The sequence below is a fragment of the Jaculus jaculus genome, chromosome 16, assembly GCF_020740685.1.
Source record: "Jaculus jaculus isolate mJacJac1 chromosome 16, mJacJac1.mat.Y.cur, whole genome shotgun sequence".
Taxonomy (NCBI): domain Eukaryota; kingdom Metazoa; phylum Chordata; class Mammalia; order Rodentia; family Dipodidae; genus Jaculus; species Jaculus jaculus.
In genome coordinates, this window is record NC_059117.1 from 34,917,548 (window position 1) to 34,945,127 (window position 27,580).

General features: G+C 44.1%; 1 protein-coding gene across 1 annotated transcript in view; it reads right to left on the bottom strand.

The window, feature by feature from the left end:
• The window catches only part of Rapgef5 (Rap guanine nucleotide exchange factor 5), a 105,006-nt gene that overhangs the window by 65,786 nt on the left and 11,640 nt on the right, over window positions 1-27,580 (bottom strand). Inside the window, exons 2-3 of the mRNA XM_004652822.2 lie at window positions 9,951-10,078; window positions 9,423-9,511 (exon numbers count right to left, since the gene is read on the bottom strand). Of these exons, the coding sequence (XP_004652879.2) occupies window positions 9,423-9,511; window positions 9,951-10,078 (217 nt within the window). The remainder of the gene's footprint in view (window positions 1-9,422; window positions 9,512-9,950; window positions 10,079-27,580) is intronic.

Genomic DNA, 27,580 nt, shown 5'->3' on the forward strand with positions numbered 1-27,580 from the left:
AGAGAGAGAGAGAGAACTGGTGCACCACAGCCTTCAGCCACTGTAATTAACCTCCAGATGCATGTAACACCTGGTACACGTGAACAACCTTGCATGCTTGTGACATCTTGTCTGTCTGTCGTCTGGCTTATATGGGACCTGGAGAGTTGAACATGCGTCCTTGGGCTTCACAGGCAAGTGCCTTAACCACTAGGCCATCTCTCCAGCCCTGTCTTCCATTTTCTATATTCAAGTCCCCCTGAAATGAATTTCCCATTGCCCTGCAGTATTGTGGTTTCTCTCATGTGATTTGCTCTTACACCTAAACTCTCCCTTCACAAAATCTACCATACAACGGTCACCACTGTATGGCAAAAGGCACATATGGTAAGCAAATAATTTCTTTTAGTGGTCTGGGAGAAGGTAGCTTGGTTGGTAGAACGTTCCTCTAGCAACTCATGAGGTTAGGAATTCTATCCTCAGCACTGCATAAACTGGACATGGTGGTGTGTGTCTGCAATTTTAACACTTTTAGGGTATGTATGGAGGCAGGAGAATCAGCAGTTCAAGGTCACCCTTGGCTACATAGGAAATCAAAGAAGCCAGCCTGAACTAGAGGCCTTGTCTTAAAAAAAATTGTTTTAGTTAAAAATAGTTTTAAATTATTTGATGCTTTCTTTCTGACGTTATTAACGAGTACACATACTCACACACGGGCTGCGTGATGAGCACAGGGTCCACAAGGAGAGAAACAAAGAATCACAAAGTGAGAAGCTTCCTGAGTGTGTCGACTCTACACTGGGAAACCATTACACATTTATCAACTCTGTCCAAAGTACTTGTAATACTAGGGGTAAATCCAGGTTACAAACTATAGCTCACATGTGGAACAAACGTGAAAATGTTGCCACCCTAATGGCCCATTTCCAGTCTAAAGAGGCTCTTGTTTCTCTGCGAGGCATGCTTCACCCCTTCTTATTACATCCCTGTCCATTAACCAGTTCCCTTTGCGCATCAGTCGCGATGCAATGAAAACTTCCACGCTGCCATTTTCAGACAGTGAACGGTAATGAACTTCTGCTTGACAAAAGCCTCACTTCATTTCACGTTGCCTCATTACCAACAAGGGTATTAATTAACCCACAATCTACTGGCAGTGCAAAAGCACCAATTCCCTTGTTATCATATATAACATTGCGTGTTTGAAGGTGATGAGAAAAGATTAACCCAAACTATGAACATCTGAAATAAAAGTCACAGGCAAAAATGTGATTTTCACCTGTTTCTACTTTAAATGAGCTAACAGTGTCAGTTTTCTCTTACATACGCTCTCTCTCCCCCTCCCTCCCTTCCTCTCTGTCTCAACATTTTGAAGCAGTTAGCTGCTCAGGTCATCCCTCACAGCAGGCAACCAGAAAATGATCTTTGTGCTAGGGATTAGCTCGCAATTCTTGAGTAGTAAAGCACTAATTTGGGGTATTTTGAGTTGAATGATAGATTTTTACTTCAATTGTGACTTTCATCTATGATTCCAGTTTCTAATAAAATTATCTTGGGAACAAAACTAGGAGCATGTCTGGGTTCATTTCTAGATTCTGATGTACACTCAATCACTGGAGCATTCAATTAACTTCTCCCTCAGCATATAAACCCATTAAATGGGAACAATTATTCTGTACAACATTCCATCTAATGGGACAAGACATGGATAAATGAATTGCCATCTTGGGTAATCTTGTGAGCCTCAGGTCTCGGATCTGGAAGGCGCTTCAAAGTTCAGGTGGTATAAGGGTCTCTACTCTTCTTAAGTGAGCTGAGAAGAAACTTTCCAACCCAATTCTAATTATCTCACCACTTTGTCAACATGAATCTACAAAGTCCCTTAAGGCTTCAACTGTGGTCGACAAGTACATTTTCCATATCAGCAATTAGGACTAAGCTGCTGGAACTGCCAAAATATGACACCAAAATAAACCAATTTAAACCCACAGCACATGGCTCTGTGCTCTGCGTGGGGAAACAAGCCCTTATGACCAGGAGTGCTGTTCATCTCCTCCCCAGGCACACCTGGAGCAGCTGCACCTGTGCTAATGAATTTAGCCTTTCCTTGATTTTGTTTGAATCAGTATAAAGGCAAACGAAATTAACCTAACGTTTATAAATGACAGTTTGATAAGACTTGCTCAAGTGGCACTTAGTCTAGTTATCCCAGGAAAGGTCCGTTCACCATCGAAGATGGTTTGAAGGCTGATATGTATCTCTTTACCAAATGTCTCCATGGGTGAAGATTCTTTGTCTTTGACAATATCCGGAGTACGCATCTAAGGGCAAAGATGCATGTTTCAAATTTATTTTATGTCATTCATTTCAGTAAGTCTATTTCTTTGGATTCCAAACTTTGATTCATGTTAACTTTTTTTTTTTTTTTTTTTTTTTTTTAATTTTGAGGTAAAGTCTCGCAAAAACCCAGGCTGACCTGGAATTCACTATGTAGTCTCAGGGTGGCCTGGAACTCATGGTGATCCTCTTACTTCAGCTTCCCAAATGCTGGGATTAAAGGTGTGTGCCACCATGCCCAGCTTCATTCATGTTAATTTTTAGAGTACTTTAAAGATGCCATAAGGCACCTTCCAATGTCCTTGTTTTTGAAGCCACGTGGATACTATTACTGAAACTAGTATTTGCCATGATCTTGACTACTTAACACCTACCAGTTGATATGTGATATTTTCTACTTACTTTGTTAACTCTTGGACCCTCTCTACTAGGAGATAAGCCTCCATCAAGAGAAGAAACCTGTTCTGTTTTCACAGTATTTAAAATGGCACCTACATAGTAGTAAGTCAAAGATAATTAAATGCAAAAATGAGGAATTAAGATTTTCTAAATGGCTCAGTTGCAGATAGAAACTGCATAATTAAAAGTGCATCTTTTTAATGTTCACATAAAAGTAGTCTGTAAAGTTAAAAGTTAAAAAGCAGAGAAGAGGCCAGGCATGGTGGTGCACGCCTTTAATGTCAGCACTTGCAAGGCAGAGGTAGGAGGCTTGCCGTGGGTTTGAGGCCAACCTGAGACTACATAGTGAGTTCTAGGTCAGCCTGGACTAGAGCGAGACCCTAACTCGAAACAAAACAAAACAGCACAAAAGGGTGGCTGGTCTAAAAGATCTGGTGTAGTCTATTTTGTCTGGGGGAAAACTGCAGCTTTTCTCTTGCAATAGAGTGTTTCTGAATATGTTAAAATGGCTTGGTAATAAACTCTGCAAATGGATTTTACTGGAAGCTGATAAATCAAAGCTGTTCTCTGGAAATGTTATAGCATAATTTCTCAAAGGAACTTTAAAAGTTTCCCACTGGAGACAGTTATACATAAACACACTTAAATCCCCACCACATATGGCCCACGGAGCCTTGCATTCCAAGCTCCACACCATACCCATCAGCACTCTGTCTCATGGGGCTGCAAGACCACAGCAGCATTAGTGACATGAAATGAGACCTGATTTCTTAAACTCTTGTGCAAATGCTGCCTGATGGTGCTTTCACATGCAATGCCATAAAATTCTGGAGGTCAATTGCACATGTTTTATTTAGCCTCCCTCAGATCTAGAACTCTATGACTTGCTGACATATTTTGAAAACACAGAGGATCCAGAGCCTTTGAATGAAAGCCACTTCAGAGATCATCTCATTGATGACTTCCCCAGATCTGGGACTCGGGGCTTCCAGAGCTTACTTTCGCATAGTTTCTACTCAAGTAATCTTGGCTGTGAGAACTAAAGACCACCCAGAGATTTCTCTAATGGAGCAAGACCCTGGTAAAAATCCACATGGCTTCTGTTCACGGATGGCGCTTTGGGTTCACTTCCTCATTCCAAGAGTAAGAAGCCCAACAGCTGTGTGTGCAGTCCCCTGTCCACTGTCCCCTCTGAGAAAAAGGACCTTGGCTCAAAACCACTCTAGCAGAAGGCCTGACAGTACAGCTTGTTGATTCTGAATATCTTGGGCTGCGGGGCAGGGGAATGATGTCCCCAACTCTGTGTGTGTGTGTGTGTGTGTGTGTGTGTGTGTGTGTGTGTGTGTGTAGGACAGAGGATGACCTTGGTGTCATCCTCAAGAATGCCATCTACTTTTGAGACAGGATCTCTCACTGGCCTGAAACTCACCAAGTTGGCCAGACAAGCTAGCCGCTGAGCCGTAGGGATCTGTCTGTCTCTGCCTCCTGGGATCTTTGGATTACAAGTTTACATCATACCCAGCTGTAGTTTTACATGGGTTCTGGGGGTTAAACTCATATCCTCATTCTAGGAAAGCAAGCACTTTACTGACTGTGTATCTCCCCAGCCCAAGGGTCTTAAAATAAATGGAGAGGAGACAGACACAGTCAATGTTCCACTTTAGAGGCGTTCAACTCTAACCACATTTCCATCACCTAGGGAGCAGTGAAAGCCTAGGTAAGACTTAAGCCTCAACTTAGGCTAACTGAATCAATGTCCAAGCACTGGAATTTGTTTAAAGCACCCCATTTGCTGCTCATATGCAGCCAAAGATAAGCATCACTGGGCAATTTGTCACATGACACTACCAATAGACGGGATGAGAGAGGAGTGGTAAGTGTGTTTATGCACAATGCTCACTATCAAAAATGCATTAAGGAAGAAGGAAAAAAGGATCTAAGTCAATGTACATATAAATTATGTAAAATCACGGGCAGACAAAAATTTCTGTAACCCATCTTCAAAAGTTTAGCCCTGTAACAGCGTCTGTGATTAGGGTTATTATAGATCTGGGGACCTGGGTGTGGAAATCTGAAATAGAGGCACTGGGCACTGTTGTAGTAATATTGCAAGGTCTGCAAAGAAGTTCAACTAACTTACCTTTCCAACCCTCAGCAGAAAAGCATTCTTAATTTTCCTCCACAAAAATCAAGTGACAAGGTTATTATAAGTTTGGTGCTGGCGTGGAGGGGGGTGGGGGAGTGGAGGGGAGAAGTTAAGTAGAAAACAAAGTGTCTACCCTAACTTAATCAGGGTTCTGTCAGTGCAATGCTCAACTAAGCCACTAGGCTGATCCCCAAGAACTCTTAGACTACCTGTCCCTGGGGTGGGGGAGTGGGGCATACTCCACACTGTGAAGTATCCCCTTAGGGACAGTAAGGAATTTGTTTTCTCTATCATGATGGTTAAAGATAAACCACGAGCACAGAAGTGCCCACTGAGTCATCAAGGTAGGCTGCACAGACATATATATTTTTTTTCACCAAGGCACATAAACAAAATATACAGAATGGAAGCCTTGTGATACTAAAAGAAAAGGGGGGGGGGAAGCAGTAAAGAAACCAGGTCAGGTCCAATGAGAACCAGCCAGTGGCTTTACCTTTTCCTTTGGTCCTATTATCTCAGTTTACTTGTTTTCCCTGGAAACCTGTCATTATAAGCACAGTTTGTTCAAAGAAGATGAATATGGAATTAGAAAAGGAAAATAAGAAAATAGGCTCATTTTTTTTTTCTAGGAGCCATCATAACACAGACGCCGACAGAATTTCAGTGTTTCTTGCTCTGTATAGTCCATCTGATACAGTTGCTGTCTTGCCTTGAAACATAAGTCAGTGTTGTGTATAGAAGCTTCTAGAAGCCAAACATGTTCTATCCTCTGCAGAGAAGAGGCACCCTGCGCGCACCACCGCAGAGCAGCGCGGGCTGGGCTCACACCTGCTCCTCCGCTCCTTCCACTCCTCTCCCAACTGTGCTTTGGTCTTTTCTTTTTTTGCCTTTCTTGTCCTTCCCAGGCTGGGAAGTCACAATATTGTCTTGCCCTGTTTCTGGGAAGATGAAAGATAGAGTTGCAGAAATTGCTTTAATTTTCTCCAACATTTCAGAGTGTTTCAAGTCAGAACCTGAACCTCGAGTGAAAAGGAAATCTTTGAAAATAGCTTCAATCACTTTTCACAATCAGGAATAAATGCTTTACTCAGTGTTTTTTGTGTTTTTTTCCATTAAAAAAATGAAGAACTATGGGAAAAAGGAGAAATGTTTAAATTCAATGAAGTGGTGTTTTCTATTTAGGAGATATTACCGATTTCATAAGAAGAGAGATTGGCATAGATAATCTTCATTAGAAAATTTCAAAGTTACCTGCACAGAAAGGCATAATAAATTCCTGGTTGGTTTTCTTCTTCCCTATCAGCAGTTTCCAGTCTTCTATAAGAGTTTAAAAAATTCATTCATTCATCCATCCATCCAACCATTCATTCCACAGATATCACTGGATAATTCCTATGTCAATGCTGCCAGGCAGGAAAGGGATGTATGATAATGGAAATCAGTATGGTAAGTATAAAAGGATCAAATCATTTAGAAAAATCATTAGGGTGGTTTTAAGCATCTTTTAAATTATTTTTTATTTTTAAAATTCAGCTTGATTTGATGATAAAACACTGTATGAATCATTGAATTGTTTCGGTTCTATTCTTGATTTCAAGTAGCAACAGAAATAAATGCTTTCTTTCAAAAGCCTTGGCATTCTCCTTGCTATCCCGTTCAATTTAGTCAACCTTTTCCATTTGCATGTTAAAATCAATGAGTGGTCAGGCCAACTTTTGTCCTATGTAAGCAGAGCACTGGAGGGGTTGATTTTCCTTTAGGCGCCCACACACAGATTTCACAAGTTAAGTTACTTTTGTGGGAAACATGTGACCATGCACCTCTTGCTTAGTTATCTGAACCAGCCTGTGGTGGGTCCAGGAGGAGTACAGGAATGTCAGAACAATCACATCCCAGCTTCTATGTACTTCCATTTCCTTCTTCTCAAGTGCCCTCTCCTTCTTACTGCCACCAGAGCCCTGGGCAGGGCCCCCATATGGCAATACTTGGCCCCATATGGCTCCATCTCACTAAAAGGGACTCTCAAGAACATAAAAATGCTGCTGTGTACTTTTATTGCAGCCCCTTCTCGTTTCCCTCCATCTGTCTTCCATATGGCTTCTGCACCTCTATTGTGCTCATACGTGCACAGGCCTTGGGTAAGACGGCTGCCAATCCGACCTAGGTATAAAGCTGGCATTCACCTCCATCAGTGGCAAGGGGACACCTCTCATGTTCAAACTATAACCAACTAGAACAACTTTTCTTCAGTTTGCATATGATGATTCTATATTCCTATTTTTAAATGTTACCAATAAAAACCACATGATAGCTTTTCTACTTGAAGTTTGGAGAGAAATATGTGACTTCCACATAGATCTCTAGAGTATGTGAACTGATTATTATCTCCAAATTGACTATTTTTTTTCTCATTTTGATAATATTCTCCTTTTTGCACACAACTCGGCTGAGGAAGGAGGATAACTGTAAATTCCAGGCCAGTCTGGGGCTACAGAATGAGTTCCGGGTCAGCCTGGGCTAGAGTGAGACCCTTCCTTGGAAAATAAAACAAAAATCTTCCTTTGGTTGGAAAAGTTACCATATTTTTCTTTAAAGGCCTCTATGAAAGTATATATTTCCCTTAAACTTCAGGGGGACAGAAAGAGCAGAAATCAGAGACAGTTGACCCTGACTGGCCATCCTCCTGTCCACCTAGACTGTAGTTCTAATCTTTGCTTTGTGTGCATGTGGCTGACTCAATGGTTGGTACAGTTGAGAAGAAAGCAGAAATAAAAGTCACCAGGCACCATGCCCAGCGACTCCCAACATGAAGCAGTTCTGGCATTAGTTACAGAAATGATGGGGACTTGTCATTTCCAGTGGTAAATGGTATGTCTGTTAGTGAGCACCTGCATCGTTTCCTCAAAAGTAAATATGACAGGCTGGGTTTGGAGCTCTGCAACAGAATGTTTGACTAGTTTTCAGGAGGCACTGGGTTTGATCTGCAGCACCATAAGAAAGGGAAAAAAGAATAAAATGCAAACTGGTAAAAAGTTAGAGGGAATGCTTTCTGCACTTATGATGTGAAGGTACCAGAAGCATTCAATCCTTCACAGCTCTTCTCCACTGAACGTGTCCTATCCTTTCTATAACAGCTCGCCTGTATTCTAGCCCGAGCCACCTGTATAAAACAGTCTGGCAGTCAGCACCTGGAGATGCATGTCCACTTTCACCATGATATGAACAGAGCCTGGGGTCAGTACTGATAGACAAAAAAAATGACCCAGTGAAAGTCACAGGAAGACTTTTATCTTACCTTTGTGTCTAAATGAGAACCTGTGGATAAATGGGACCTATTTACTCCCATTTATATGCAAAATAAAGTACTTGAATTTTGAAATCAAACAATGTGATTGCTTTAAGTGACTGGGCCACGGAGCTTTTCATTTTCCTCTGTAGCCTCCTCTCATTATTTCACACGTTGTTGCTTCTCTTTACCATGAACTACAGATCGAAACACCACCCATGTTCATACAAAACTACTGGAATGCCAGTGAAGTCTTGCTTCCACCTAGTTGGTGTTTTACAACTTTTCCAGCGTGGTCAAATATCCCAGTGGCTACTCTACATTAATACATCACAAAGCTGCCTTTTCTTGATACAATCAATATTTTAAGCTGTGGGTGTCACAGGTGCTACTGGAGCAGCAAAAAGTACATCTTAGTCAGGGATCGAGTTGCAAAACTCAGGCTACCACTAGAGCCTTCTCATCAGAATCACTGCTCTAGGCTGGAACAAGCAACACATCCTGGTTCTGAGAGGCATGTGTTGGGGGGGGGGGCAAAGGACCTTATGGGAAAGTCATTTGTGAATGGAACATAGGGTCTCTATAAGTGCACGGACGGAAAAGCTAGGTGACATTTTGCTCTCATGTTGAATAAAGGACAAGAAATCTAATCAATAAGGCTGCAGCGAGTTTCCGCCTGGGAAGCTGTATTCTTGAGCACCCCAGAGCTTGCTCTGGGCAGACAGTTTGTAAGCCCCGTGGAAAAAGGCAGAAGTTGCTGCTAAGCTGGTCAGGAATGGTTGACAATTTGGCAGGGAGATGCCCTCCCCAGCTCAGCACTTCCTACAGGCCAGGAAAAAGCTGGATAGCCCCCTCCCCACACACAGAGCACATGGGCTATTGAATGTTGGCCTCTTGCCAATTGCCTTGAGGTTTGATTTGGTAAAAATTACCACACACACACACACACACACACACACACACACGCATGCACGCGCACACACATGCACACGCACACCCTGCCATCTCCTTATTTTCTTTGTATAGTTCTTCCCAGGCAGCTGTTTGGGAACCACATGTGTCCATTTACTGGATGGAAACAAACAGCACAGGCATGGGAAGTGGGGTGTGTGTGTGTGGGGGGGGTGTTGGAGGTGGAGGCGGGGCGGGGGTACACAAAGCATATGCTGCTCTGGCCCACCCCGGTTTCCAAACAGTGGGAGCCTCGCCCCTGAGGAGTGGGGACCAGGGCAACAGCTGCTGCCCTTCCGGAAGCCCGAGAAGCCCCTGCCTTACCTGTTTCTTTGTCCTGGACTTCTTCCAGGTGCAAGTCATTCAAAAGGTGCTCCAAGATCTTCTCTGGGGTCCCGGACACGACCACGTATCTGTCAGAGAGCAGAGAGTCTCCGGAGTCATCCTCCGAGGAAGACTGCGAGCGGCTGCTCCACTCGTCGTCCTCGTCCTCCTCGTCGATGTATTTGAAATAAGGCACATCGAAGGTGGGCAAGGGCAGCTCTCGCCCCAGCAGCGCCGCCGACTCTTTCCTCTCTAGGTGGGGGTCAAAGACCCTGAGGCGGGAGCTGCCCATTGTGATCGGTTACTAACAAAGGCATCCCCTAAATGCTAAAAAGCTCTTGCCATCCCTGTCCTCTCACTGGGAACCGAGTCCATCTGGCTGCTAAGAGCTCTGCAGTCAGCTAGAACGCCGGGGAGGCGGGGAGAAAAGAGAGGGAGGGAGGGCAGGGCAGACCGCAGACAGGAGAGCAAGTGAAAGCCGGGAAGGGAAGGAAAGAGAGCGCGTGCCTGGGCTGCAGGGAGACTCACCTCCAATCGCTCTCGGCACTGGCACTCCCCGCCGCCGTGGGGGCTGGGCCACAGCTCGGCACTTTCTTCAGCACCAGCACATTTCGGTCTTGCTCCTTAACCTGAACCATCGTCACTTCATCATCTTGCTTTAATTGTGTTCAGGAGTGATGGATGGGAGAGGGAGAGGGCGAGGGGGAGAGAAAATTAAAAAGCCAACTAAAGCTGCATTTACTAGGCTCGCTTCACAGCATCGTTTCTTTAAAGATTCTGAATGAATTAGGAACAGGGTCAAGTATGTCCTTTCTAATAGTACAGAATCCAGGCTCAACGGCTATGAAAAACATAGAGCCTTAGAAACATGAATACCTTCAAGGAGATTGGGGTGGGGAGCGTTGTATTTGGGAAAGTGTTGGGATTCAAAGAGCTTGCTTTTGAAATTACCTGAACAATATGATTTAGAGAATACAAAGTTCAAAGTTTCCAAAAGCACAACATACTAATTGAACTTGCACTATCTTCTTTTTTACCTGGGTAAATTTTTTTAATGCTGCTAAAACTGGAAAATCATAAAATGTCTACTATTTAGACAGTAAAAGAATGACAAAGCCTTGCTTTCAAAGGTGGATAAAACACTACCCATTGGAGCATTCTGGTCCTTGTTTTTCCCCAGACTTCAGATGGCTTTCTAATTTATTATGCACTTCTTTTACCAGAATACAAGCAAAAATTGATCTCTAGTTAGAACCTTATATAGGCTGACTTTGGATGCTATGGGCCGCTGCACTGACTTCTTCACTCGGTCCCTTTACAAAAGGCGAGAGGGCTGAACCATCACTCATTTCTGCACACACAGCTTCCATAGGCCAAAGCCAGTGTGGCCCGCTGACCTGGCTCAGTCAGGGGACGCTCCCTGCTGATCCAGCAGTGTGGGGCTCAAGTCTGAGCCATGGACACAAACTTCAGGGCATTTGCTGTGAAACTCTCCCAATATGCAACAACCAGGAGTAGAATGGCACCAGAGAAAAAGAACTGAAGGATGAATGTAAGAAAATCTAACATGCATTGCTGATGACTTGAGAAAGAAAGAAAAGTTGATAGAAAATAGGTTTTACTCTTTAACAAGGGAAGCTTGTGCTAGGGTTTTAAGCATCTTTCTGCTACTGACAACATGCTACCTACCGTTAAGTACAAACATATCCTATCCCCATGGACAGATAAAATGAGCCATAGCCATGTGTCTTATTATAATTCTCTAGATCCATCAGAGATGTCAACACATTTTATTCTCCTTTCATAAGAATAAAAGCACCGATAATGCTCCAAGTCCTGACCAAATCAGTGGAAAGGTAGTGATGTCAACGCCTGATGCCCTGGTTTCTAAGAAAATGTTGTCATTTGACTCCTCCTGGATTTTCTTACAAACAATATTGGCCATTTTAAATAACACAATTTTATAAATCATTCTTTCTTAATCTCTAAGTGAGAAATAATTTCACTATGTCAAACCACTGTATTACATTTCAGCAAGGTCAGAAGCACGGGTTCGGTGGCAATTAATGCTGGATACTCATTGTTCCGCTCCCCAAGGAAGGCAGTGTGACTCCGGAACATGAATACCAATGTGTAATTGCTATCTTTTCATTTCTCCCAGGCAGTTCTTTTGTTATCCTGGTGGCTGAAGTGAAATAAAGTGGCTGGAAAGAGAGGTAGATATTGACAAAAAAAAAAAAGAAAGAAAGGAAGGAAGGAAGGAAAGAAAGAAGGAAACACCGGGGTGCTCAGGCACACAGAAGCAGTCAAGTAATTCTATTATTTCAAAGAGCAGATCTGAATGGACAAAATCTTCCCCTAGTTTCCTCTAATCGTTCTAATGGTGAACCGATATTCATTTTATATGAGCTGCTGTCACTCTGAAGTACATCTCGCACCTTCTGTGCACGTGATATATGGCGTTATTAACTTCTGCGGGCTGCGCGCATACATATGGAGGGGCAGGGCTCTCTACCGTCTGCGTACGGGATGTGTATTACACGGCTATGCACCCAGCCAGCAGCTGTACTCTACTGGGCAGGGGGAGAGCTGAGTCAGATTGATGTACTATCAATAGCATCTTATGTCATTGTAATAGGTTCCATCTTGAAAATCTGTCAAAACCAGGAGAAAAAGTAGAAAAATCAATGAAAGAAGGGAGATGTAAGTTACTGAACACTGCCACGAAAACACAATGGGCCCATGTGTTACATCCAGCCCTGAAGAAGAGCCGTTAAGTTAAATGAATCCTAACCTGTGGACACTTCTCTAATTTCTCTTCCTGAGAAAGAGCGGAAGTTGCATTGGCGATGTTCCGGATAGGGAATTTTATTTCAGCACTCATTTGGTAAAGAACTAAAAGCACTGCGTGAATTGATGATGGAAAATATGTTCAATGACGGACAGTGCACAAAAGGCAAGTACGGTGTTAGAATGCTTGACAGTCATTTATACAACAAAGAAGGAGGGTACCCCTCCCCCTTCGGGCAGACCCTCCTGATACAACAAGTGGCTGGCAGAGATGAGTGAGACAAGTGCCTTGGCTCTGTTAAGATGAGAGTAGTCAAGGAAGAGGGGAGGGCAAGGGAGGGCCAGGCTGGAGTTGCACGCAGGAGGGCTGGGTTCAGCCTGAAGAGGCTGTGCCCCAAGAGCTGCCAGTTAGGAATCCAAGTGGAGAGTGAGGCCACAAAGGGAAGCCTTCCTTTCCGACAGGATCCTTAAGGCCTGGATGTGAGGCAGAAGGAAGCTGAGGTGATCATACACAATGGCTTCTTAGTAGGTGGGTACTGGGGAAGCTTCATGAAAGGGGGGGGGTATTGGGGTGAAATGGCCTGGAGGGGTATAACAGGATAAACCAGGTATGAAAACAAGGATGGCCCCTTAGCTTTGTGGACGGCTGAGACTAGAAAACACATTTACGGTTTTATGACTTTCTGCTTTAAGAGCTCAGGAGCCTCAAAGAAAAGACTGAATGACGAGGCCCCCCTGGCTAAGGGACAGCCAGGACACACCAGGGAGCAGGGGAGTGTAAGGTCCATGGACACCCGGGGGAAGCTCTGTCACACTGCCCAGGGAAGGGGCTGATGCACTGTGAAAACTCAGGGGCTGCTGACCGCCTACCATGTGGACTAAAGACACAGGCTTTTGATCAAGGGAGCAAAGGCCTGAGGCAGAACCATTCAGAGAGACAAGAACTCCGGGAGGACACAGTGGCCCCTGAGCCACACACATACTTTAGGTTTGATCTTGAGTTCCTAACTTAGAGCATCTGTAATCCTTATATTTTCCCAAGTGAGTACAGCACTGAGTATCCTTAGCTTAATTATTTGATCTTTTGTCCTTGGTTCCCAAAGCAGCCCGAACACTTCCAGAGCTATAAAGGAGAAAGGCCGTCTTTTGTTACTTACAACAAGCCCCTTTCCACCACACCTAAGCTATGTTAATGAGGTGATTTTTTTTTTGTTAAAGTCCTTAAATAACCACACCATAGGAGGCCTGGTTGCCAGGGTAACCAACCACCTGCTGGGAGGAGAAGGGATGGAACTCACAACCCCCCACCTCTGGGGAGGACAGAAGGGCTGAAGGTTGCACTAGTCACCAATGGCCAATGACTTAATCAGTCATGGTTCCATAAGGAAGTCTCTATAAAAACCCATAGGACTGTGTTCAGGGACTTCTAGGAAGGTGAACAGGAATTCATCTACCTGTCAGGACGGGGGCACATCCCAACTGTGCAGGGACGGGAACTCCCAGGCCTGAGATCCTTCTAGATCAGGCCCTGTGTATTGCTTTATCAAGTTGTTTGTTTGTATCCCTTAGAATAGTCTTCATCATAAGCTGATAAATGTGCTTCTCTGAGTTTTATAACCATTCAAGAAAATCAGTGGGACATGAGGAGGTTGTGGGAGCCCCTGTTTGTAGCATATGGATCCCACAAGGATCATGGTGCTGAGAAGAAGTGACACAGGAGTGCTCAGCACTGCAATATCTCTATCATACTTTCCAAGACTCAGGGTCCATTGCGGAAGAGGTGGCAGAAAGAATGTAAGAGCCAAATGAAGGGTAGGACTCCTTACAATGTGCTCCCCCCAGACACAAAATGGCCTGGATATCCATGACTTCAAGTGCCTGACACTACCTACACAAGACCATCATAATAGGAAGAAAAGATCATGACATCAAAATAAGAGACTGATTGAGAGGAGAGGGGATATGATGGAGAATGGAGTCTCAAAGGGGAAAGTGGGAGGGGGGAGGGAGGGCATTACCATGGGATATTGTTTATAATCATGGAAGTTGTTAATAAAAATAAATAAATTAATTAATTAAAACAAAATCAAAAACAGTAGTAATGGGGGGATGGAGAGATAGCTGAGTGGTTAAGGAGCTTGCCTGTGAAGCCAATAGACCCAGGTTCGATACCGCAGCACCTATCTAAGCCAGATGCACAAGGGGGATACATGTGACTGGCATTTGTTTTCAGTGGCTGGAGGTCCTGGCATGCCCATTCTGTATCTGTCTCCTCTCTCTCTCTCCCTGGTTGCAAATAAATAAATAAAACAAAATAATATTTTTTATAAAGGCATAAGAAGTCAAGGTAAGACATGCTGGAGCAGGTCACTGTCTTTAATGGCTGGGGGCAGTCTTAGGAGACTCAGTGCTCAGCTGGTGGCACCTGATGCTCCCTTCAGGTAGAATCAGAAGCCAGCTGGCTTGTGGAATGTAGAGCTTTCACTGTTTGCTTGTGGGTAAAGAACCTCCCCTACACACACACACATACACACATGACCACAAAAGTATTCTATGTGGGTTTGAAAATGAAAATAGAACTCCCCCCCCCCAAAAAAAAGAAGACAACAACAACACATTACCCCTCTCCCTGTATTACTAGGCCCTGGATCCTAGTTGCTGAGCTGGTGCACACAGCTAGACTCTCCTGGTGTTACAGTAGAAATAATCTGGTAGGAAGCCAACACCGGATAAGGTCAGTGTGTGCTCATGACGAAGCGAGACCCAAACACAGCAATTACATCTGTTCACAAGGAATAAATGTTGTCAACCTACAAGACGGCCCCAAACCCAGATCCCGAGCATCTGTCTTCTCTTCAATGGCAACTGTAGCTTTGCAGTAGGGAAGAAAAGATAGAGCCACAGAATTGCTTCCATTTAAATCCAGAGCAAAGACTCACTTCCTTAAGACCTTCACGAGGTCACCTAAAAGAAATCCAAGTCCTACCCATCCTTTTTCAAACTCCCTTTCAACCAAAATGAGACCCTTACAGCAATGCCACTAAGCCCAACTCAGTCAATTTTCAGGTGTGTTACCAGTGGTCTCTGGCTGGAGGGCACTGAAAAGGTCCTACCATTGGATGAGGCAATCACGAAGACAGTTGTTTTGGAATTCAAGAGAAAAAGTATTTCTGGCTAGGGTTAAGAGTCACACTTGGAATATCCCATCAGTGGTAGCTAGGAACGGGGCTCAAGATGGCAGGGCAGGGCAGGAGCCAGTGAAGTGTCTGAAGAGAGCGGGACAGCATGCTGGAGTAAAGGACATCAAGCTGGTGGTCTGGAAGAGGAGGGGCTTTGGGAGATGGGACGATGGTATGAACAACTGAGTTGCAGAGTGCTGTATTCTTTTCCACCTCCGCCCATGGTGCTGAGTGCAGGGTGTGCACTTTCTGAAAGCCCCCCCCCCCACCTCTGCCTGTGAATATGGTATCTCCTGAGACTTGCCTGCAGCAACCAGTTCTTGTCTCTACTCACCTTGGGAGTATGGGGGAGGGGGCAAGGAACTCTAACAGTTGGCCCTGTGGACTCTTCCCAACTTGGCTTGGGGCACACTGTTTGGGAAGAGGGGACATGTGGGGAAAAGGAAGCACCTAGAAGCTGAAGGTAGAGCAGCCTGTGTGATAAGGGAACATGGGTTGCCCAGACTCCCAAGGTCTTCTGCAGAGCCATCAGGAGTATGGAAACAGAGGACAGCTTCCACATTCCCCAACGCCTTGGTTCTGATCTACGCTTCGGACGAACAGCGCCGATACAGTTTCTCAGTCTGGCCATGCTGCCAGCCTTAAGAGAATGGGTTCCCACTGCTGACCTGGGATGACTTCCCGATCATGCTCAGCGTTTACTCCCACATCAAACTCATACTTATTTTCTTCCATCAGTCATATGAGAGAGAGAGACTTACTTTTAGGGTATTTACATAGTTTTTGAATAGTAATTTTTCTACAAGGTAAGGATTGGTGTTCATTGTTTAGCAAGTCCTAAGCAGTGCTCTTTGGAGCCAACTTTCTGACTATACTGACATTTCCACATATCACCACCATGACCAAAAAAAAAAAAAAAAAAAAAGGTGATCATGAAGGTATCTCTCAGACCTGCTGAGAGGGTCACAATAATGAAAGAGACTCCCTTCCCATGAACTTCTGAGAAGCAGCCCCTAGCATTTTGCAGGGGTAACATGGTGCCTCCAGTCCTCCACACTTTTATAAGAACCTTTGGCTTGGGGTGCAGAGACAGGCTGTAGGAACTCAGAGCCCTCTAAAAGTATATCAGATTTTTGTGTACAGCTTTACTTTTATTTTCTAGACAAAATCCAGAGATTATAACGTCGCCAAAGTTTATGAGCCCCAAAGATGCAAACCATCCCAAATGCAAGAATTCAGATTTGCCACCTCACCTAAGAAAACTTCTTTGGAAAGTCTCCTGCCTCCTGCCCGCTATATTCAGATGAGATATCCAGTTAGGTAAATTCACCTATCGCCTGACTAAGCGGACTCTAGGCATCTGCTTTCTCCAGTCCCCTCCACTAAGTGCTAATGTCACATGGGTAGGGCTTATGCCTTCTGTTTTCTTTCTAATGCCTGGGTCAGCACTGGGCACATGATATTTACTTGATAAAGATGTACTGAACATGCAAATCAGTGAGCGAGCAAAAGAGAGAGATTGAAGGGCGGATTCTGGCCCCTATGGCTCAAGGTCACCCTGATGGTGAAGCTTCCATTGCCTTCTCCTCGCAGACCCTTTCCTCCTGCCTTCAGTGTCTGACAAGAGAGGTCCTCTGACCTGGAGCATTGTTCAACCTGCCCAATCCACGTGTGCTGGGATGCTGGCCAACTGGCTCCCCTGCAGCTAACATTTAGGAAGCCAGGTTCCATTATACCAGAGAGGCACTGATTAAGTGGTGCTGTAACTTGTCTATGACTCATGAACAACAAAGCAGGTGGTCACGACCAGGCCACATGGCAGGCTAAATTGTGAACTGGGAACGATGAGTCTTTTGTGCACTGAGCCTCTCCTTCCTGCTCCATTGCCTTTGCCTAGCGATCCCCTTACATGTTACTGCTCCGAGAGCACCCTGTCTGATGCAGACATCAGAGAACTCTTCAAAGGGGAAGCAGTGAGTCACCTAATTTGATGACAACAGTACTGCAGGTGCTAACTTCCAGCAACACAACTACGGCCAACAGCCTGGGACGGCTCCTTTCCTCACACCGTCTCTCTCAACTGCTATTCTTCCCATAAAGTGCACGGCAAGAATCGCCTCCTCCTGGAAGCTGGCTGCCCTGGCCTCCAGGTTTGGTGGTTCCACGTGACCCTATGGCATGACAAGCGTCATTCTCTTAGCGCCCTGCCGGGCACTTCCGACAGACTTCTCTGTCTTCCCCACACCATAAGCTCACTTTCAGCACACATCCTACCTTCTTACACTTTGTATTGCCGACAGTGAGCTGGATCTTGACACTTCACGCTTTCTCGGTGAACATTCACTGAATAAGCCAGTGCACAAAAGGGGGAATGTGGATACTGAAGTGTCGATTCACGGAGCAGCACCTTATATCTCAACAAAGTGGTGAACCGTGACGGGGCTGAGACACAGGAACTGCTGAGAGGTGCTTATTTGCAGGAGGTGAGACCAAGCTACTCTAGTGACAGATGACACGAGCCACCCTGCTCTGGACTTTGACCATCTACTTAAATACAGCATTCAAATAGACCCAGATCAACTGAGAAGAGCTGGCATGCTTGTCAAATCATGACAAAGAAGGCCAGGGCTCTCTGATCAGCTCAAAATGGCCTATCCTCATTTGGGGTGTTGGCCTTAGAGGTCTGTGTGAAAACCACTGGGAGACAGACCTGGGACCTGACCGCTTTCTGAGATAATAGATGCTATATATTTTAGTATCTAAAACATCAAGCAGCAACACTATTCCACAGCCGCAGAGGTAAACCCAGCTCTGGAGCTAAGGGGGCAGTGTGGCTGTATGCCAGAAATTGACTCATTAGGAAAAGGACAACAGAGAGACTCAGACTTGACAGCCACAACTAACACTTACCAAGGGTTTTCCACAGAGCAGGCAAGGGCGCATGCCCATTATCTAATGCAATCACTACAGTGGCTCTATAAATACTATAAAAAGCTGATAACAAACACAGCAGGGAAGAGATCAGCCTGTGGGTACATGGGTATGCTGACCAGTTTCCCAGGACTCTGCATCACGCAGCCGCAGTGGGGCGGCGGGGGTGGTGGTGGAATCAGAGAAAACATGCCCTGGGAGGTTCAGTTCACGTTACCAGAACGTGTGAGACACATGAAATCAGAAGAACCAACAGTGCATTGTTTCCATTCTCTGAGCTGAGCCTTGTGGGAGAGGGTGCCCTGGAGTTACTCATGATGTCCTGGAGGTAATTTTCCACCAGTGGGTGGCCAGATAAAAGAGACCGGCTGCAGTTCAGTTTAAGGCAGCACTTAGGACAGAGGTATAATGACACATTTCTCAAGCTGGGGCAGAGCCTGTCAATAAGACTACAGAACATGCAGAGACGTCTCGCTTGAGAATAAGGGCTGGCCTCTGCATCCTTTCCAGTGATAAAGCTCTGTAACACCCATCTGCCTTGGCTCTACTTTCCTCCCAAAGTCCAAAGTGTTGATTCTCCCAACTAGGAAGAAGGCATGTGTTGCAGTTAGCTGCTTGTTACTGGCAGAAAACACTTGACCAAGAGCAGCTTATGGGAGGGGAGAGGGTTTATTTTGGCCACAAGACTCAAGGGGAAGGTCCATGATGGGAGGGGAAAATGTGGCATGAGCAGAGGGCAGACATCAACCCTGACCAACATCAGGACAATAGTAGCAGAAAAGTGTGCCAAACACAGGCAAGGGGAAGCTGGCTATAACACCCATAAGCCTGCCCCCAACAATGCATCACCTCTAGGAGGCTCCAATTCCCAAATTGCCACCAGCTGGGGACCTAGCACTCAGAACACATAAGTTTATGGGAGATACTTGAATCAAACCACCACCTTCTACCCCTGGCCCCCATAAACTGATAGCCATCTACAATGGAATCAATGCAATGCATTTTACCACTTTAAAAGTCTCCATAACTTGGGCTGGAGAGATGGCTTAGCGGTTAAGCACTTGCCTGTGAAGCCTAAGGACCCTGGTTCGAGGCTCAATTTCCCATGTCCCATGTTAGCCAGACGCACAAGGGGTGCACGCATCTAGAATTCATCTGCAGTGGCTGGAAGCCCTGGCACACCCATTCTCTCTCCCTCCCTCCCTCTCTCTCTCTCTCTCTCTCTGCCTCGTTCTCTGTCTGTTACTCTCAAATAAATAAATAAAAATAAAACAAAAAAAAGTCTCCATAACTTTTAAAAATCAATCTCAGTGCTGTTCAAACATTCCCATAGTCCTAGGTCTTTTAATTGAGCCATAATAATAATAATAATCCAATTACTTTATGTTTCCTGCATTTGTTATATTCCATAGTCCCAGGTTGGCTACCAACTTGTTAATCCAGGGGTGAATAAAGCCAACTTTGAGGAGCAGGACATTTCTTCAGCATCCAGGCCCCTTACTTTCAAAAGAGCCCGCATTCTTCCTGATGTCCCAATGCAGATCAGCTGGCTCAATCTCAATGACTATAATCTCTCAAACAATTGCAGCTGAATGGGCAGCGGTTTAGGCCCAAAGATTTTGTTTCTTTCTGTGCCATATCCTTCTGTTCACACCAATCCACTTCTACACAATGCAACCCTGCAGAAGTTCTCAGGATGCAATAAGACTCTCACACAAACTGCTTCTAGACCAGTCCTGACAAAGCTGTTTCTTCTCCCTCTGATCCAAACTTGACAGTCCATAATTCTCACTGCATTCAGGTCTTTCAACTCTGCTCAGAATAGTCCACAAAACTGCACTTACAGCACTGCAAGGTGTCTTCTTAGGCCAAGGTTTCTAAGTTTTCCACATTCCTCCTACAAACCAGATCCAAAGGCCAAAGCCGCAGAATCATGTTTCCAGCATCAACGTCCCATTTCTCGGTACCATCTTACTATTGCAGTCAGCTTCTCACTGGGTACAGAGCACTCTCACACAGCAGCTTGTGGGAGGAAAGGGTTTATTTCGACTTACAAACTCCAAGGGAAGCTCCATGATGACAGGGGAAACCTGGGCATGAACAGAGGCTGGACATCACCTCTTGGCCAATATCAGGTAGGCAACAGCAGCAGGAGAGTAAGCCAAACACTGGCAAGGGGAAGCTGGCTGTTATAACATCCATAAGCCCGCCCCCCAACATTACTTTGCCCGTAGGAGGCTCTAATGATCATATTGCCACCATCTTGGGACCTAGCATTTAGAATATATAAGTCTGTGGGGGACACCTGAATCAAACAATCACAGCGTGTGACTTAGCAGCGAGTATCTCTTTCCATGTCGTCCAGTGAAAACCCACACAAAGCTCAGCAGACCGAAGTAGTACAGCCTACATCTATGTTGGTCCTGTAAATGTGGGTGTAACAGAATTATAATGCTCACTTGAAAAAGAACGGATGAGAGAAAGGAAGGCAGGCAAGGGAAGGGAAGAGGAAGAAAGGACTGTCTTTGGTCATCTGAGACTAAACTTTACAGAAATCATTGACAATATAGCTCATTATTCTTTCTCATGGGGAAACAGTTTTTATAAATGGAGGAGACAAGACAGGCATGGTGGCGCACGCCTTTAATCCCAGCACTTGGGAGGCAGAGGTATGAGGATTATCATGGGTTTGAGGCCACCTTGAGACTACACAGTGATTTCCACATCAACCTAGGCTTTAGTGAAACCCTACTTTGAAAAACAAACAAGCAAACAAAAAAAAAAAAAAAAAAAAAAAGGAGGAGGAGAAGACAAAAGAATCTTGATGGCAAGACAGAATGGACCAAGCAAACGATTAAGGGACTGGGGAAGGAGCTCAGAGATAGACTGACAGACAGCCTGCCTCCTATGTGCAAGGCCCTGGGCTCATCCCCGACATCACAGGAGAGGGAGCGAGGTTGAGTGAGGGATTAACCAGATGTGTAGATGTGTGTTATCACCCAAAGCAGCTCCAGGTGGATGTCACTACAAATTCAAATGGTCCAAGACCAAGAGCAGAGATGGTGGCCAAAGCCAGGACCAGGTTCAGCCCCAGGGAGCTGAGCATGCAGAGTAGGCTAGGGAAGAGACACTGAAGTGGGGCGCCCACAGAATAAAAAGAAAAGATCTAGACCCCCTGTGGCTATGAACCAAGGCTGCAGTGTCAGACAGACCCAAGTCATAGGCATAACTACCCCAGAGCAGAAACCAAGCTTGATTCTGACACTGGGGCCTTTGGAACCACTTCTCCCCCAGGAAGAAAAGCCAGGTTCATGGATGCAGACAAGGTGCCAAACTGCGCTGAGAGGGCAGAGTTCGTAGCGCTTGCCTTAGGTACAGCCAAATCCTGGCAACTGCCATTAAGCCATGTTGCTAAAGGAAAAGATATAACCTCTCCCCCAAACTCCAAGGCATCCTCAGAAATATATTACAGACCTCGAGGCACTAGAAAAAGATAATATATGTAAAGAATGACCAGAGTCCCACTCAACTGGCTTGCCATCATCAAGGACTAGATAAGTCTAATGCACTTAATACTCCACATGCTTACCAAAAAGCTCTCCACCAAACCCCATGCTACGGTCATGCTCCACTGCTCCCTAGTCCATGGGTATGAAGCCATTATTAAAGCATAAAACTTAAGTTCGGATGACGATATCCCTCCAAAGTACTCATGGCCTGAATAAAATTAAGCTGGTATCCATTTGTATCCTGCCCTCCACCCACCAAAACAAAGACGGACCTGCTTGGGTTTGAATCTTAGACTTACTGCTCATTAGCTGGCTAATCTTGACCGAGGTGTTCAATTTTATTGGGCATTAGTCTTCTTGCCAGCCAAATGGGAAAATTAGTATGTATCAACCTTAAAATCTCAGCTGAGTGTGGGATGCCCAGAAACACAAGGAATTAGTCTCCCCACAACAAAGATGCAGAAAAACACACAATTTCCAAAGGACATGATCTCCTACTACGGTAATACCAAAGTGTTATGCAAAATTATGCATACATATCATGGGAATGTAAGGAAACACTACATATCATCACTGTTGCTCCCTGTTGTGCTGCATGGACCCTGACAGGCAGTTTATTCTGGGGCTCACTGAACCTGGTGGAAAGGAGGCTCAATGCCATCTCCAGAGGAGGCCTGAGGATGATGAGCTGGGTCACTTATGGTGAGGGAAAGCACAATTGTTCCTCTTTGGAAATCACGGTGCCCTCAATCCTGTTTCTCAACTGCCACAATCACTCACATCTAGAGACTTTACTCAGCAAAAAGAAAAGAGGGAAAGGATCAGGTGTTGCTGACTGGTCCATTTTTTTTTTTTTAATGATAGAATTTCAGGACTTTGTTAATGTGAGGGGAGCCCTCAGTCTTGGGGGAGGGGCACTGATGGTCAAAAGAAAGCAGTGACACCCTTCAGTGACTGAAGCACAGAGAACCAAGGAGTCACAACACAAAGTGGCCTATGTCCGCCTCCGTCACCTGGGTCATTGCGACTAAATCACACCCCGCGTGCATGAGGAAACCACGGTTCTTCAGCACTGTGGCATCCCTGGAACCACCATGGGAAAGGGCAACTGAGAACCCTGCGTAGTGTGCACGTCTGACATGCCCGCATGACACGAACACACACGGAGAGCCCTCTCTGAAGGCTTCTGTAGCTCAGAAGAGAGAAGATAACTTTAGAACCAAGCCAGAGCCTTCAGCATTCCCTAACATGCAAGTAGGAAGAGCAAAGCATGGCCAATGACCAGGGTCTCTGGAGAAATGCCATCAACACGTGGGGTACTCCACAGCTCCACACAGGATCTATGTGAGACTCCCCATACTGGGGGTGGTGACGGTGAGACAACTTGACACTGAAAACAGCCCTTACTTCTACCTCCACTAATGCACCTCCATGAAACTCAAAAGATAATACCCATTTAACCGAAAACTTCTTTTTTGGCAGGGGGGAGGATCTCACTATAATCCAGGCTGATCTAGAGCTCACTTTATAGCTCAGACTGGCCTTGAATTCACCATTTTTCTCCCACTTTAGCCTCCTGAGTGCTGGGATTATAGGCATGAGCCATCATGCCTGGCTATCTACGACTTTTATTTATTTATTGTTTTTGAGGTAAGCCCAACAGACTCTCCCGTTCTTTCTACCTACCTACCTACCTTCCTTCCTTCTTTCCTTCCTTTCTTTTTTTTAAAAATAAACTTTATGGACAGGTCAATTTTCAGTACTTATTTTTTAAAAAATATTTTATTTATTTATTTACTTATTTATGTATTTATTTATTTGAGAGAGAGAGAGAGAGAGAGAATGGGCATGCCAGGACCTCTAGCCACTGAAAACAAACTCGATGCATGTGCCTACTTGTGCATCTGGCTTACATAGGTCCTGGGGAATCGAACCAGGGTCCTTAGGCTTCACGGGCAAACGCCTCAACTGTTTAGCCATTTCCCTAGCCCAGATTGTCCTTTCTTGAGAGAGAGCAAGAGAGCTAGAGATAGACAGAGAGAGAATTGGGGTACCAGGACATCCAGCCACTATAATTGAACTCCAGACACATGTGCCACCTTGTGCATATGGCTTATGTGGGATTTGGGGAGTTGAACACGGGTCCTTAAGCTTCACAGGCAAGCACCTTAACCACTAAGCCCTAAGACATTTTTTTAAAGGCAAAGTAATGAATAACTATAAAATCTTATTTCCATGGAGCTTTCACAGAAATGACAAGTATAGATGAAAAGATAAAAAAATTTCAGCTTTACAGAAGCATTTAAATCTGAATGGGAAGTGGATAGTCTAAAATTTCTAGAGTTGTAGGACCCAGCCCAGAGGTCATCTCCATTTAAATTCTTCCTACAGGATCTGAAACTCAGGAGTACTTGATAATGCCTCCTAATCATGTGAAGACCTAATTCAGACACTAAAGCTGCCTAAGCTAGCTAGTTCTTAGCTGTGATTGGGCCTGGCAGAAGCATTCTTCAAACTTAAATGGAAGAAAAGTATAAAGTACTTTAAAAATGGAAACGATTCAAAGCCAGGGACTCTGTTATCTTTCCAAATGTCCTTTGGGTGTGCAAATGCGCGCATGCAGTGTGTGCACGACGATGTGCTCTTATGTGTCTGCACACGTGGGTTAGCTCCAGAGAGGGCAAGGCTGCAATGAAAGGGCGGTCTCAGTACTTATGCAAGTTATGGAATGAACAATTCCTAGTCACCATGGCAACTGCTAGATCACTTGACCTGGGTTGGGAGGAGATAGGAGCCATCTTAAGTGAACACTCCTGTTTCACACATTGCTGAGTGGCTTTAGAGAGCAGTGCCTTCTTTAATCTCGGCAGCAACCACCTCAAGAACTTCACATTTGGAAATAAGACAAGAAGAGAGGCAAGACGATGTGTCACTCCTGTCATTCCACACAGTTGTAGAAAGTTGGTATTGCAATAGACTGAGAGCATTTTAAATGCAATGCTCTTGCTAGAATGCTTTGGGAGACATGCAAACAATCACAAAAACACTAACAACAATGATCACAAGCCCAGAGAAGTAAAGGAAGAAAGGAGGTTAGAATAAATGAATGAGTTTGGATGCATGGGAGATCTCTCACTTTTTTTTTTTCTTTAGATCGGGTGTAGTGGAGGGCAGAAGAACTGAAAAAGAAGAAACATTTATATAATAACACAGATGAAAAGTTCTCTTTTCTTAAATAACTACCCACTAGAGATGCCTGAAGTCAAAATCTTTACACACAAACCTGCCCAGATAAGATTCTTCCCCATAAATGATGAGCCACTACTATGTGAAAGTTGTGCCTACTCTGTCAAGAAGGAATTCTTGCCAAGGCTTGTCTGCATTTATAGACCGAGTGTGAGTGATGGGTCTCCCTGAATTTTTTGCTTACCGTGTGCAGGTCAATTTTCTGTAATAGGAGGCTTTTTTAAAAACTTAAAGTGCTGACTAGAGAGATGGCTCAGCAGTTAAGAGTGCTTTATCTGAAGGCCCAGTAAACCCACATAAAGCTAGATATACAGACTGGCGCATGTATCTGGAGTTTGGATGCACTGGTAGGGGTGCCTATACATCTCTCTCTCTCTCTCTCCTCACAGGTAAATAATAATTTTAAAAAAACTTGAAGTGCTCAGTAAACTAGTAATGGAATCCAAGCGATGATACAATTTTGGACTTAACACATTTGATCTAACATTTAAACTGGGAAACATTTCACATCATCGACAACTGTCTTCTTCACCAGATCCAGTTCCACATGCTGATGAGAAGCCCGTGTCCAGCACAGGGGATCAAAGTTCACATACAACTTAGGAGCACACTCACAAAGTAATTCTCCATGAGAGTTTTCCCTGCAGGAGACATGGATTTGTATTTTAAAAAAACAGTAGTTTAGAATGATTCTGTGGACAGTGGTTAGTTAAGGAACCCAAGCCACCAACAATAACCAGCTAAAGCAATTAACATCTACTGACTCTTAGTTTGTCAAGACTTAGGAATGCCAGATCTCTGTCCTCTTTGGACATTCTGAACTCAGAAAAACAATTCCAAATATTTAACAACTTGACTTAAATTATGGCTTTAATAACCTGATAACACAGACAGTTCTAGCCAGATAGACTAAATTCCATCTGTCCCATATCAACACCATTTCACAAAGAATAAATTTTTAGAAGTTCTGTCTACAGGAATATTTTTAGAACATAAAAGAACAGAACGATTCTTGGCATTGATAGGCATATTCAATTAGAATTTTCTTTTAAAAGAGCTACTGGAAGCTTCCTGAGCAGTCAATTGCTCTCCATTATAAAATGGCAACATTTTCCCCCAAAGAGTTCAACCCAACCCTTCCAAGTACAGATGTTTCTGGGTGTATATGTAAAGATGGGGGAGAGCATTTTATAGCTAAAAGAACTCTTGTCTCTTTAATAATTTAAGAGACAAGAAAACTAAAGCCCAGAGAGGTCAAGTGACTAATTCAATCTATAGCCAACATATGTAACTTAAGAGAAGAGTTGCTAACAGAATTTTAATCTCTCCAAATAAAATGGATATTTTTATCCTAATGATAAATTAACTGAAGAAAACTTATGCATATGATAGGTAACAAAGAAATCTTACTGTTTACATTACAAAAGTAAATTACAGTGATATTAAAGACCTAAGTGGAAAGTGCAACTCCAGAAGAAATTGAAAGGGCCACTGGGCAGGAAAGAGCTTTTTAATTTACAGGTAATTTTTTAAATTAAGAAAATAAGAATGAACAATTTTATTCATGAAAATAACTAAATAGCAGGAAGTAAACTGGGAAAAACCATACATAACCAAATTTTGTATCCTGTATATACAAAGAATTGATTCGAGTCAATGTATGGAAAATGGGCCAAGGAGGCAAATGGATTAATTATGAAGAAAGAAATGTGAATTTGAACAAAGTATAATTTCTTTTTCTTCCATTCTCCCTCCCAGCAACCTGACAAAGACTTTAGCTTCTCCTACTAAAAGTCAGCATCTTTGTGAGACTGCAGGTGAAGGAGAGAAGAATCTCATAGAGTAAGGACTTTTATGTACTCTCTGGCATAAGTAAAAAACCAGTGTAAACTTTAATGGGAAAGTGCTGGGCAAATCATAAAAGGGCTTAACATGTCTGCAAACAGTAATTATGTTGGGCATTTATCCATAAGAATGTAAACTTAGGAAGAGACTTGTGTAGAACTGGGCAATACCAATTATTGTTTATAATAGCAAAATTTGGAAAAGCTATTTGCTCCCAAGTGAAAAAGGGCAGGTAAGTGTGTTATGAAGTCACTGTCACATAGATGTTGAGGCAGCAGGGGGTAAGTGGCTGCACTATAGCTGTCTATCATTTCTAAATCCACTACCAAAGTCATGCAGTATCTGTTCTCATGTATTACCTTTTCAATTAGTAACTTTCAACTACCAAAAAAGCTTTAGCAGAAATGTGCCATCAAGCAGGATAGAAAGGCAGGGAAAAATCATGGGGACAGGGGAAGAAAAAGAAAGAGCCTGTCACCTCACTCTGGTTGATGCCTCTTGCCAGCTGAGAATCAAGAATCCTGACAAAAATAACACTTGCTGTGAAGGTTGCTGACACAGAGACATTTCTTATAATATTAAGATAACAATAAGTCAGGTTTAAGGCCTAAGCATGTATGACTTCCAGTGTGGCCTTATTCCTCACTTCCAGGGTACT